Source organism: Anser anser (assembly GCF_964211835.1).
Source record: "Anser anser genome assembly, chromosome: 2".
NCBI classification, from domain to species: Eukaryota; Metazoa; Chordata; class Aves; order Anseriformes; family Anatidae; genus Anser; species Anser anser.
This window is the reverse complement of record NC_139721.1, coordinates 107914123-107928193: the sequence shown is the minus strand read 5'-3', so window position 1 is coordinate 107928193 and position 14071 is coordinate 107914123. Positions and strand designations below refer to the sequence as shown.

At 40.3% G+C, this 14071-nt stretch overlaps 1 protein-coding gene across 4 annotated transcripts; it reads right to left on the bottom strand.

Annotated features, from left to right (window-relative positions):
* Positions 1 to 448: 448 nt before the first annotated feature.
* LOC310894393 (tRNA selenocysteine 1-associated protein 1-like) lies at positions 449 to 13770 on the bottom strand. Of its 4 annotated transcripts, XM_083824434.1 has the most exons (9): positions 13670 to 13770; positions 12326 to 12418; positions 9391 to 10002; positions 7796 to 8664; positions 7135 to 7288; positions 5275 to 5397; positions 2895 to 3090; positions 2323 to 2368; positions 449 to 1504 (listed from the first exon to the last, which is right to left on the bottom strand). In XM_083824434.1, exons 4-9 carry the CDS (start codon positions 8016 to 8018, stop codon positions 1368 to 1370), a joined length of 879 nt encoding a protein of 292 aa, XP_083680560.1. In that variant the 5' UTR covers positions 8019 to 8664; positions 9391 to 10002; positions 12326 to 12418; positions 13670 to 13770; the 3' UTR covers positions 449 to 1367. The 4 variants fall into 4 exon arrangements, 3 of the variants coding, with proteins under 3 accessions (XP_083680560.1, XP_083680561.1, XP_083680559.1); XM_083824435.1 differs by lacking the exon at positions 5275 to 5397 and having other exon boundaries at positions 7796 to 10002; XM_083824433.1 differs by lacking the exons at positions 12326 to 12418; positions 13670 to 13770 and adding an exon at positions 12000 to 12312 and having other exon boundaries at positions 7796 to 10002.
* Positions 13771 to 14071: the final 301 nt, after the last annotated feature.

Sequence of the window (14071 nt, the reverse complement as noted above, 5' to 3'; positions counted from 1 at the left end):
ACCACTGCTTTCACTGACTACACTAAGCCATAAAAAAGAATTGGATTCTTACCTGCCATCACAGCAATTATGGTTTATGTTGCCCCCAAAACACACACGGCAGTACCAGAACTGTGTCAACTAGCTTTAACAGCTTCCCCAGCTATTAAGTACAGTAATTTCTGCTTCCTTTTTTTTCTTGGAGGAATATTCTTTTGTTTCCAGCCTCACTTACTTACTATACACACTGTTAATTAGCAACTATTTCTCCATATTCATAGGGTTATGGAGTCCCTATGACTGGAAAAGACTCTGTACCCTTCAAGATAAGAACAGCATAAAGGCAGCAACTCGCAAGACTGCTCTAGCTTAAAGCAAAGCTTTCCTCATTGCTCTCATCTCCTTTGACTTGAGTACTGTCATCCTTCTACCAGAGCTTTAAAACTTCATTACCGTGAATGAAGGAAGACCAGAGCAATCAGAGAGGGTAGCAGAGGGTATAACTTAAGGAGCTGTTACTAGGATTTTTTTGTTGTTCCTGGTGGACTATTTTTCTCCTTGCCAGCAAGGAGGGAAAACCAGCAAGTTGTTTTCTCCAAGATTTTTTTTTTTTAGGTTTAAGAACACGGATTATGTTGTAGCAATTTCTTCGCTGTAAAGCGTCAGCTGAGAAGTCTAACAGTAAGAAGGGCAAGGGAAAACTGAATGCTGATGCAGAGAGTGCCAGCAGACACCATCCTCATTCCACGGGATGTTTGTAGCTATGGCAGTTGAAGTCTACACTTCCGTATGCTTAACATACCCTATTTATAAGCCGATTTTAGCTGACCTAGCATGTATCAGTAGTACAGTTAGAGCCAGCAGCCTGCAGGAAAAAGTGGGCACAGGTGTTTCCATAGCAAGGCCTGTGAGTGTCTCCCATACATACTTCCAGTCTAAGCAAGCACATGAAAGGCTTGGCTTGTCGCTTACCTAAGGAACCAGGAAAAAAGGGAAAGCTAGATTTTGCTTGTGTCCTAATGCCCATATAAAAATAAAGACAGATGAAATACCCTTACTACCTTGTTAAATTCCATAAGCCGGAAGAGAACGTGCTGCACACAGGTACAAGTAAAATCCCTTGCTGGCAGGTTTGCAGAAACAAATTTTTTATTTACACAGGCAAGTCTATCTTTAGACCCCATTTACCTCTTTACATTTCTCGAATATTTACATGACTTCATGATGCTCCAAGAAGAGAGTGATGAACAAAAAGATTACAGAAACTGTCAAAAGCATAGCAAAAAACCCCCAACCTATCATTGTGCTTTAAAACTTATGAGCTAGAATAATGTAGAAGAAATGTAGTTTTAGCACTTTGGTCCTAACGGTCATGCTCTAGAAGACCCTTAAATAGCAGAGGGGATTTCAGAAGTGACCGTATCCAGAGGTTGCCAGTGACAATTCATGAGTGAATCGTAGAGTTCTTCGCTTGTCTCCGTGAATTGTCTGTTCATTTCATCAACATCCAAGTAGAGCTGTGGATCTGAAAATAAAAGCCTGGTAAGTCCAAGTATCAAATCTGAGGCATGCGCACAAAAAAACTTCACGTGAAATGGCTAATAAAATGTATTTTAAGCTAAGTGTAATAAGCTATTAGATCTACTAATTTTAGTGAGGTATTTAGTCCTCTAAAATTTTGAGCCTCACAGCTCCAACTTTTGGGAATTTGTATATTAGAAGGCTGGGACTAGAATTGTCTTTCAAGATAAAGACAAAGACAATGTTTAAGATAGTAAAGATAACGTTTAAGGATAATCAGCCATGAAACCCTCCCAAGAGTCATTTAATTCACTTCTACGGCAATACACGTTACATAGGATAGTTTCTAAACACTAACACAAAATGCCTCCACGTGAGGAACTTTGCAAACCTTCCAGGACACAAATATGTTTTGTACCGTATTTGTAAGTGCAAGCTGAATCCTCCTTTTGGAATCTGCAACATAAGCTTTTACCTCAGGGTGGAGAACAAAGCTTTTGCATATTACTGAGTTTCTAATATAAAATCTGTTTAGCGGAACCAATACAAAGAACAAAATTCTGTCTTAGACCATTTTCAAATGGGAATGAAGGCACAGGTACAAGAAACCTGCTGCGAAGCATTGACAGTGTCCCGTTTTACTTGATGCGGTCAGTGTATGCTGTATCAGCTTTAAAACCCCAGCTGATTGCAGATCAACCCCACAGAGGTTTGACCTCAGCTGAATTTTCAAGATGTTCTTCATCCAGTAGAGGTTGGCTTGTATTGTTAAAAGGCACAAGGATGGCTAAACTCAAGTGACAATGATAGAACCCTTATTACCGTCAGTAATTAGGTCATCACCGATTGCAGTCATAACTGAAGATTCCTGAAAGACAGAAAAGGCTAAGTTTAATCATAACTCATTTCAGAAAGCATCACAGATTCAAAGTGCTGCAGTCTCAATCCATTCCTTCTTCCTACAACTACAAGGATAGATGGCATTTTATCTATTTATTTTTAGAAGAAAGCCAATATTACAGTACAGGTTGGAAGGGACCTCCGGAGGTCACAACTAATAAATTGACCACGATAAGACCACTTAAAACAACTGTTTAATTTGCTTTAAGCAAAGCAAATCAGAAGAACAGGAACAGAAGAAGCGTACGCAATTATGCTGTCAAAACCATTCTTTGGTATGCGTGAACAAATAATGGTGTATAAATCACTAATTCTATGGATTTACTATTTAAGCACTTAAATACAAACACCTCTGAATGGAATCTGCTCTTTTAACTTCACACTAAGCAGAAAGCATGTTTTCAACTTCGGATTCTTTTTGCTGATTCACACAAATCTGTACAACGTATTATCTGTGAAATATTTTCTTTACAGCAAGCGTGCAGTATCTTTACCTCAAAAACAGCTGGAGCCATTAAAGAATCTCCTAAAGAGCAGTCTCCAACAGCTTGCATGCTGTCACAGGGAGCATAGGAGCTGTAGTTGTAGTCAGCGTAAGCATCGTAACTCCTCTGCGAGTGGTAGTTCTGGTAATCTTGGCAATAATCATTATAGTTGTATGACTGGTACTGCTGCAATTCTGCTTTCAGTCTGAAACATGAGAAGTTGCATACAGTCAGAGAACAAGAGACTGTAAACCCAGTTCTGAACTTAAACAATTTGTCAGCTTACATACTTCAAAACTTAAAAGGAAGCTTTCCTAAACAGTCACCTAAGTGACAGCTTAAGTCACAGCTCAAAACCTCATTTCTATAGAAGCAAGCATCCTCACCTTTGCCAATACCAGAAGGAATTGTTCTCATGGATTAACTCCAGAGCCTTGACATGGTTACCTGTACACATCAAGTATTTTTAGCGTTGGCATAAGCAAGCTGCTGCTAAGTCTCTGTGCTTTGCTAAAGATTGATTTAAGACCAGAGACATTTATCAAGCACAGCTGCTTTAAAGATGCAGTCTTAACCCTTCTATCTTTTGTTTGGTTAATTACTAGATCTTATTTCCAGAAAGAAGGGAATGGAGTCAGATTATCCATTTCAAAGAAGCATCTGACGCTGCCTGTCAGTTTGCCATGTCTACCTCCACCTGCTCAGTTTTTTTGTTTGTTTAAAGTCCATTAAACATTCAACAGCTGCCAACTATACCGCTCAGGTGAAGTCAGTCTTGCTTAACAACACAATCGCGATTCTCCAGCGTGACGCCTTATTATTAGTGGGAGAATTACAAAATACACTGGTTCTTAAGAAGAAAGGGCCAGCTGATTAGCTTTCACTACTTTCCCTTTCAAGATTTTCTCAGGGGCAGCTTCAGACTAATGACAAGAACCAAGACAAGTGCTATCTGTACTAAAACTGAGGTACACTGCATAAAGAACATTCAGATAACCCAGCTGCATATTCAAAAAAATCCGCTGTTTAGACTTGTCTTCACTGATTCTGTACAGGCAGACCTCCTGTGTTTGCAGTGCCCAGTTTCTCTGACTTGAATTGGGGATGCAGAGAAGTGAGTTCTATGCTTTTGGGGAAGAATACAAGCTGAAGGCATTCTGAAATAGCTTCCAAACTAAGCAAACATGAGGGACAAACTAATCCAATGGCTGGGTATTTCAATGCTAAGAGAGCACGGTACTCAGCCATTCAGAAACGTATTACTGATGTGTATTTTAATACCTACATTTGTTTCAATACTGCAAAGCTACACAAGTTCTAATAAAGAGGTAATCCATTGTCTTGTTACTGTAGTAAACAAACAGAAGATACATCATCTTAGGTCTTCTGCTTCCAACTGCACTCTTCCTACATACAGTTGTGTAGGGAAGGAAAATCTGAAAATACTGTTGACGTTCTTCTGGATAGCCGAAGCAAGAAAACATGTTTGTGGCTTATTCTTGTTTTCAAAATAAAACGATATTAATTTAATCAAAAAATTTTGGCAAAGAAGTTTGGACAGTGCTCTCTTGGAGAAGAGCATTTCCATTCTAAAGCAGAAGGAGGCAACATTTGCAGAATTATGCTAGGTAAACAGAAACAGAAGTGTCATTTTTTACTATTTAACAGAACACACAAGCTAACCTCATGAACATACTGAAATTGTTTATATGAAGTCCTGTTTTGTCAGTATCCTGGATCAAAGTTCATCAAATTTGGTATCAATTCTTTAACCGTTCAGAGACCTGAATTGCCTTAAATAAGTGATAGAACTGAGCCGGTAGAGTAAGAAACCCTCTCAGGAAGTGCTAAGCTTTAAACTCCCCATTGCCCTAAGCTCATGAAAAGCAAAGAATAGCATTCTAAACCTGTTCTAGTAATAACGCCTTTGGCTTTCTCCCTGCGTTCCCATTTTTCGCCCCCACTTCTTTCCTGTCAACCCACTGTAAAACTAGTTATGTGCTTCTCTCAAACTAGAGGGAAAGCTCTAAGAACAAGAACTCCCTAGCATATAAAACCACTTGTTGTCCCTTCTACCTTATGCAGGCCCAAACCTGAAAATATTTACCAATGCATTCAGCTTTGCTACTGTTGAGAAACAAGGCTGGTTACAATGGCAGCTAAGCCCAAGTTGCGCTGTCTGGCTAGACTTAACAGTTGGATTCCCCCAGCCATCCTGAAGCAGGTTGATGAATCCAGGGAGTCAAAACATAGGACTTCTGCATTTCTGGTTTTGTAGACTGCATCCTGTGTACAGCCACTACAGCAAGGGCCACAGACTTTCCAAAGGCAGAGCTACAAGAATCTGATTATTTAGAATAACTGTATCAATGCACAACTCCTTGGTTACCTTTTAGAAATTCCTATGCTCAGCCGGATTCCTTTTCCCCCCAGACGTGGTGCGTTCTGGCAGTCTTGCAGTGCCCTCATCTGATCACCTTGCTCACCAAATCTGACATAGGCATACCCTCTACTATTTTCAAAAGGGAGAAAACCAATTCTAGTATGCATAACAGTTACAAAGCTAACGAATTCAGTTTCTGTCTTCTACAAAAAACAGAAGATAGCAGCTACTATAGCTTCTATTACTTAAGCAACCTCTCTGGCATGTGCACGTGCACAGAAAAGGCTTTCACCAAATTAAAACACTTGGGCCAGAAGCAAAAAGCTTATTCCTTGGTAGCATTAAGATGCAACTCACTGAGAGCCAGCAAAACAATACATTTTAAGTGCTCTCTGCGTAAGTAATCAGATTCCATATTTCTGCATATACAGCAGTTAATCAGTTAGCACTAACCCACTCCTTTTGGAGCCACAAACTTTATTGGTCACAAACACCAAGAGCTGGCTGTAATTATCTGAACCAGTATTAACCGGTACCTCTGAACTCTTCAAACAAAAATATCTTTCAGGTGCTCTTAGAAGAACAACATCAATTGCCTGCAACAATTTGATGGCTTTGCTAAACGGAGCACTGAAAAGCACAGTGGTACAGTTTCTTTTGTAGCCTGTTCAGAAATTATAGCCCCGTGCCTACAGCTTCAAATCAGGCCAAGCTTACCAGCCCAACTCTTACAGCTTAAGTTCACTGCACTCGAATGCCTTCAAGACGTGCTTTTAGGAGCCATGGAGAAGAACCCTCTGGTAAGACCACCATTATAAAGTACTGAGTGTTGTTTTACACTTAAAATAGAACTATCTGTTACAGTCATTCATCAGCTTTCCCTAGGCTGCTGCTCTCTCACTACTGAATGTGATCCTGCTCTCAGTTTCCCACTAACTTTTTCCCCCAGCGTTTATGGCCTCTTTTCATCTATGACACTTTTAAGGGACTACACCGTGTTGAAAAATGCTGGTTAACATTTCCTTTTAAACAAGGTGCCTCATCGAATTTTCCTGACTAAACCAAACCCCAGAACCTTAACTAGAAGAGGAAGCACACAAACACACACGCCTCCCTGGCCACCATATCTCCCCAAAACATATCTGTTCAGTAACAGACCAACTGTAAGAATACTGCGATTAAAATCAGTATAGCTCTATACACTGCTTTTGTTCGGGATTACTAGCTAATGTCCTTCCCCTTACCCCTTCTGGAATTAATACTGAATTCTGTACTCTAAAACGTGGTTCTTAAGTCATACAAATGACATTTAACAATCAGAATTTTTCCACACAGTGATCCTCAATAAAAACTTCAATCCTCTACTGCAGTCTTTCAACAAATTAAAGGAATACAAAACTGGCTAATAACTGTTCAGTGATTTTTGGACCTTTGTAGCACTAGAGTAACAGCAGTACACTCTGCAGCATAGTTGCAAGTACGTGGGAATAAGATACTCTCTCTCATCTCTTTTTTTCTCTGAAAAGTGTGAGGCCTCTATTTCACCCTACTAAAGATTTTACCACCAACTGTACTGCTAGCATTGAGACACTACAACTTCTGTGCTTGTATGAGATGCAGGACAGGTTCCTTAAGGTGTCGCAATTTTTTGTCTAAACCTAGTGTTGAGATCAAAAAAGGGATTGCTACTAATTGCGTACGTATCAATAACCAGGACAGAAGACATGCTGCATATAGGAATTAAACTTTTTCTAAAGCTCTAGTACATGAACATATCAAATCCCGCAGATTTTTTCTACTATGGTTTCAGAGGTCTTACTTGATGGACATAAGCGCACAAGTGAAGACAAAAGATACACTGTTTACCTGAAGTACTGGTTTGCAAGTACTGCTTCTCTTCTGTCCTTCCCAAAATAAACTGTGAGGCAGCTGCAGACTCTGCACCTGAACACTCTGAGTGAACACCGAATGTAAATGATGGCAAGGCAGCATTTTGTGGACGCAGTCGCAGTACCAAAACCTGCAGAAATAAGTGAATGTCAAGTCCGTAACCCACGGTGTATCTGCAGTACGTGAAGGTTTGAACTACATTCTAGTCCTGATCTTTCCAGTCAAAACTGTCTAAAAAACAACCCACCAAACAGTAAAACAAACAAGAAAACCCCATGCTTCCTCTCTACATAAAACTTTTCACAATTGTGTTTTCTGCCCACCACCTGGCTTTAAAAAGTATACGAACTTCTTTGATGTTTTTAGTCTGAACTCCAAATGAACAAAGTGTAGGGCATGTAAAGAACAAGCACGTCATTAATGAAAGCTTTTCTCTAAAAAGGATAAACTTATTCTTGGGGAAAAGTGTGGAAACAGATGTTATCTAGGCAATATTCCTACAGGAAAAACGAATAATTTTGCCACACCTCAAAGGAAAAAATAATTGTGCTTAACAGGTAAGAAAATAAAAAAAATCAGAGCAAACCAAAAAATAAATCACAGAATATGCATCCTCGTTTTAATCATTAAGTATTACCTTTGAGCTCTGCTTTGGTGCTTGGCTTTGCACTTTCACAGGCTACACACTTCGTGGCCTCTGCTTTGTTTTGAACCAAGCAGGTCTCCCAATCCCAGCTTCCTTCAGGCTTCTTGAGTTTGTCTAAATCCAGAAATTCTCCAGAAGGAGCAGAAAATGCAGATGCACTGCTACTGGTCACAGGTGTTGGACCCTCTGTGAGACAAACAAGACAGTTAACCATCCTGTTTGAACATGAACTATAAAATGAGCATTAACTTTTAAATTTGATTTGTCAAATCCCACAGAAATGTTCAAAACTACTCCGCAACTCCCCCCCCCGCCCCTGAAAAAAATAAAAGCCACCAAAAACCCACAAAGAAACAAACAAACAAACAAAAAAACCAGAGTGGAACTCAAAGCTTCCAAACAACACACAACTCTGTTCAGCACACAAGCTTCTGCTGCTGTTGACGACAGTGTAACCTCCATAAAGAGGCCTGACAGGTGCCTTTTAAAAAAAAGGTGCCTTTTAAGAGAGAAGCAGAAGATAACGCTTCTAATTCAAAACCGGAAAGACAAGAATGGGTCTTCCCTTCCACAGCACACGCAGAAAACTTTTATCCTAGTATTACTTGCATCGCTCTTCCTCTTGACAAGTGCAACGTAACCGTGCAATTCACTGCACCATGGTCACAGTAAATCCCTCATTTCCAAAATTCCTCCTTGCAATGGCAAGAGCCTCAGACAAAGATGCCGACTGACCGCTCAGAGGTTGGAAGTCCAAGACAATCAACTCTGTCTGAAATCCATTATCTTACCTCATGAAATTTCAGTCTTACCGCACAGGATGATTACAAAAGCCCGGTCTAGTCCATCTTAATTTGTTTCTTCCACGATATATTTGCACAGGTGTTTTTCGATGTAATGGCATGTTAAATGACATTTAGAGTCAAAGTTAGAATTAGAATCGTATTTTAAAAACAATACAACCACGCTCAAAATCAATTACGGTCACACACAATGGGAAACAACCCAGTACTGCCCTGAAGAAGTTACCCAGCGGGTCACTCGCTTTCTTGAAGCCTACCACTGACCTTCATAGGCATCTCTCTGCTTTAGCTTAAGACTAGTTAAGACTACACTGTCTTGAAATCTGGCTTCACATCTCCCCTCAATTACATACAAACGGTGAGTAGAGGCATTTTGGACACATTCTGTAATTTTTTTTACTTATTTTTTGAAAGAGAAAAACGCAGTCATTTTTAACTCTTTCTATGGAGTTCTCATTTTCGCCAGTGAAAAATCACTATGTTGTTTTTAAATTAAGTCACCCACTTCAGCCATCTTCCCTCACCAGCTGCAAAGCCGGGGGTATCTGCATTGATCCAGCTCCGTACTAATACATTTCACAATCAGTTCAATTTATGCGACAGGCTGGAACCTGGGCTGAGACCTCTGAAGTGCCTGTAAACCAATCCTGCAGACAGCCGCTAACCCATCAACCGTACCTGGGAATCGTGTTGCTTAAAATATTCCATATATGCAACGTACTTTTATTCTGTACAAGATTCACAGAGGCTAGGATGGAAACAACAGGAAAAAAAGGACCATACCTGGTTTCTCAGACTGACAGGCTACACATTTGTTATCTTCCGTCTTATTTGGTACAAGGCATATTCCACAGTCCCAAGAGCCTTTCGCCTTCTTAAATTTGTCTCCAAAGCCCAGAGTGGCTGTTGTGTCAGTGCTGCTCGAGGAGGATGTCACTGTCACCGAGCTGTCTGTGACCACTGGTCATGTCAGAGCAGGCATTACTCCCGTTCCAGGTTTTGGTGTCTCACATGCTATACATTTTGTAGCTTCCGGTTTGTTTTGGACAAGACATGTATCGCAATCCCACGTTCCAGGTACTGTTTTGAATTTGTCTCCAAAGCCCAGCATCCCTGCTGGGGGCGCTGCTGGCTTTGAGGTGTCGCATTGACTTGAACTTACTGTCTGTTTCATACTCTCAACTGTTGACGCTTTAGTAGCTTGACAAGTTACACATTTGTCCTTTATGTCTTTGTTTTGCAGAAAAGGGTCACATGTATCAGATTGCCAGTACGATGCTTGTTTAGAAGTCTCTTTACCTGCAGAAAAAGTTGTTATTGCAGGCCTAGTATAAACCACTGTGCTTGTTGTAGGTTGTGCAGACGTAGAAGAGCGTGTTTTCAACAATCCAAAGTCTAGGAAGCAAGAAAAAAAAGTCTTCCTGTTAGCGCAGCACCTCACTACATGTAACTAAGTGACTTTACTAGAGGGCAAAAATTTCAACTCAGGTGCCAATGGTTACAACTAGACATTCAGACCGAGCGCAACAGGAAGTCCCCAGAAATCTTATCTAAACGGATGAAATTTCATCTGCTGCACTGGGTCACAACAGAACATTTCGTTAAAGCTTCATTTAACTCTTTGTTTCCAAGCAAGCTTTAAATCAACATTTTCACTGGTCGATACAAGTACAAACAGACAGTAGCTGACTGAAATCTGACAGTCCAACGTGGAATGGAAATAATACAATTTGATTAAGACGCGATGCCCAATCGAATCAAATTTCTAAAGCTCCTCCTTCCGTAGCAGATGACTCAAATCTACTCCAGTAACTGTACAGAAGTTTGTACTCGGAGCAGCAATCCAAACGGTATTTTCCCACAGATGCTGAATATTAATTAAATAATAAAAACTCAAGACAATTGAACAACTGTCTAATTTTCTATAATCTTTTTCAAAATGCATCGGACACAGGACAACTCCTTATTTAAAAGGTGGCAATTTTAACAGAAAAGACAAGCTACTAATACAGAAAGACTAAAGGAAATGCATCTTAAACAGCAGCTCAAGTTGCTTGTAAATCTACCTTGAACATAGTTGTTTTGTGGTTTGTTTGTTGGGTTTTTTTTAGTCAAAAATGAAGTCTTTGAACAATGTGGATTTAGATTCTGCTTCTTTTAAACCGATAAAGAAAGTGAATGTCACTTCACTCAGAGGTCTTCCCTTAAACAAAATGCACAATGTATTTTCTCTCACTTAGCTCTTTCCAGTAGAGAAATGTGCTGCCTTCTTCACAAGTATGTAAGTTAGAAGAAGACTTTTGGGAAAAGATCAAATTCAATAAAGCCCTTTTTCTTAAAAGATATCTTTTCCACAGACACACTTTATGAAACTGTTGAAAACAATTGCAATTGCTTAAAAACAAAATTCAGAAAAGGGTTTTTAACGTAAAACACTCCACTTCTGTTTGCAGTTTAAATTTTAATCCACAGGAGCCATTGTAAGCTAAGGCCCAAAGATTCGCAGCTTTCGCCATGTATTTGGAACTGAAGCTCTTTCCTATTCTTTCTTCACCTGGGCTGAAGGTGGGACAGGAGTGTTGAGTTTTACAAACATTTCCTTTTCAATTCCACAAATTGTATTTACTTAAAATGAAACACCGATTATCTGGCTAATTCTCTTAGTACCTCATTTACAATTACATCCTAACACGTAAAGGAGATGCAACCCATCTGCTTTTCATCTTGCAGTTTTACTTCCAGCAACAAACACCACTTAGAATAGAAGGGGGCAGATGCACCCTAACAAACGCAGCGCTTAATGTAATGCTCTCCTACATTCATATTTATAGCAGATACTCTATTAACCATAAGTCGTGTGTTGGTTTTTTTTTTAATAAAAAATGCTAGCGTATTTTTTGCAGCATCTTTTTAAAAGGAGTTCATTATCTCTCCAGGATTTTTTAGAACGTCTAAGACGCTTCCTTCCTTTAATACGTGGGCAGTGGTGAAGGGACCACCAGCAAAATCTTTGACCTCCTCTTTCTGTGTGTTGATGTTGGTTGAGGTGGTGGTGTCTTTTGAAACAAAAGAAAACAAAAACAGCTTTCACAATGTGACCTAGTTAGAGCAGATTATACTCTTGTTAGAAACAAGAATTTCCAGCTTTCATGCTTCTCACATAAGAATCTTCACAAATTCTACTTACTTTGCAATGCTTTATGATTACAAGCAAAACAAAAAGCAACAAAACAAAAAAAAAATATAAAAGCAGATCTGTCACCGGAAAAATACTGCAGAAGTCCAACACTGCCTGGAATTGCTAGCATGCGCAGACAGGAGAGATTGAAGATTTAATAAAGAAAAAAAGGAAAATCAGCACTTCAGATCTGAAGTGCTAAAGTTTCAGTTACCTAGGGTAAGAAAGGGCGTCACTGGAGTACCACTGGGTCCAGAAAGTTCTGCCGATTTTACAACGGGAACACTAAATGTAAACCCAATCTGCTATGAACAAGAGAGGTTTTTCAGATTCTCAAGCCACAGGAACTTCAATCGAATGCACACACAAAACCAAATCTGAAAGCTGCTCTTCACATTTGTAGCACGCATGCTGAATGACAAATTATAAGCCAGAAGCCTACATACTTTTCTCCATCAAGGCAGATTCTGCTTTAGTGTTCTGCAACAGCCTACTAAATGCCTAAGAAAAAAAGTCAAGCTCCTTTATTATTTTACTTACAGAAGACGTAGGTAGCACTTCTGCCTCAGTAGATTTCACAACTGGAGATGAAAACGCGAACTCAGGACTGCTAACAGTACTTGTTGGTTGTATCTGTATTTTCAAAAGAATTAAAGGTTTATATTTAAGAGCAACAACTACCTGAATTCACTACCCAACAGAAGTCCCGCAGTGACGTCGAAAAACCTGATGTTTGAGTTATTTTGCAGATAAAAGTAATAATAAAACACAGGGAAGTTTCCAAGTGGGTATAGGACAATATCTTCAAAACCAAATTCCAGAAACTGAGAGGAAAAGCTGGAGATGCCACTTAGGTCTAAATGCACGGAAAAGCAAGCCAGGAAGCTGAAGAATGGCAAACTCAGCCCAATGATACTCCAAGAACTTCAGCAAACACCTCAACATGTTAAAGCAGCTGTCTACTTCAAACCGTACAAAAAATATTTCAAGTACTCTGGAACAGATTAATGTTTATTTTATTGCAATAATATGCCAATTATTGCACCCTAGGCTCATCCTATGTGAGGCTTATATGACCACGTTACCTCTAATTTAATAACTTAAATAAAGTTGTGGTTTAACCATTGCAGGCAACTAAGCACCACACAGCCACTCGCTCACTCCCTCCAAATGGAACAGGGAAAAGAACTGGAAGTAAAGAAGTAAAGTTGTTAAATTTGAGGTAGCATTAATGACTCATCGCATGTAATGGCTACCTGGAAAGACAAATGCCATAACCCTGTACATACTCCCCACTCCTTCCCCTTCTTTCCCCCAGCATTTATTGCTGAGCACGATGCTAAATGGTGTGGAATATCCCTTCGGTCCTCTGGGCTCCGCTGTCCTGGCTGAGTGCCCTCCCAGCCTCTTGTGCATCCCCGACCTCCTCGCTGGCAGGGCAGCGTGAGAAACAGAAAAGGACTTGTCACTGTGTAAGCACTGCTCAGCAACAGCTAAAACACCAGTGCCTTACCAACACTGTTTTGCTCACAAATCTGCAACACAGCATCATCTAGCATCATCTACTACGAAGAAAATTAACTCTACCCCTGCCAAAACCACTATAAATAACGTGGCATAAAGTCCACACCCCCCTTCCCCCGCAGACTTCCACAGCATTTGAAGCAGTTATACAATCATGTTAAATGGGAGTTGGCAGGCTCTAAGACTGAGAGAAGCAGAATCAAAACATTTATGCCTTTTTCCCCAAACTGGCATACAACCCCAATTCATTCAGCTGCGTAGAAACTAATATTTGTTAGTTTCATGAGCACCACAGAAAAAGTCAACTCGCAATAAAGCAGTATACTCATTGTAAACATTATTTATAGCATAAAGATTTACCTTGCCCGCCGCCGTCGCTGCTGCATCTGACATGCCTGCCGCCTCCGTTGAATTTGCCACGCTTGTCGTTGCTGCTGTTGACCTTGATATGTCCTTTGTCATCAGCAGATATGGCATGCCCGCCGCCATTATTGGATATGTCAAGCCTGAGGGCACTGTTGAACACGTTATGCCCGACGTCGCCGTTGTATATATCATGTCCTCCACCTCCTCCTCTGATAGATCTGTCAAGTCCTCCACCTCCGATGGATCTGTCATGCCCTCCACCTCTGATGGATCTGTCATGCCCTCCACCTCTGATGGATTTGCCATGCCCGTCGCAGCTGCTGGAGTTGCCGTGCTCATTGCTGCTGTTGAAACAGCGCTCGGTGACGCTGAGACAGCGCTACTACCAACGAAACT

What these genes read in the sequence shown, in the direction of transcription:
- LOC310894393 (XM_083824434.1), bottom strand. Translation starts at nt 8,018, where the DNA reads ATGGTTAACTGTCTTGTTTGTCTCACAGAGGGTCCAACACCTGTGACC. An exon ending in CACCAAAGCAGAGCTCAAAG is followed by an intron (nt 7,289 to 7,795) that starts GTAATACTTAAT and finishes TTATTTCTGCAG; the next exon opens with GTTTTGGTACTGCGACTGCG. An exon ending in CTTGCAAACCAGTACTTCAG is followed by an intron (nt 5,398 to 7,134) that starts GTAAACAGTGTA and finishes TTTTGAAAATAG; the next exon opens with TAGAGGGTATGCCTATGTCA.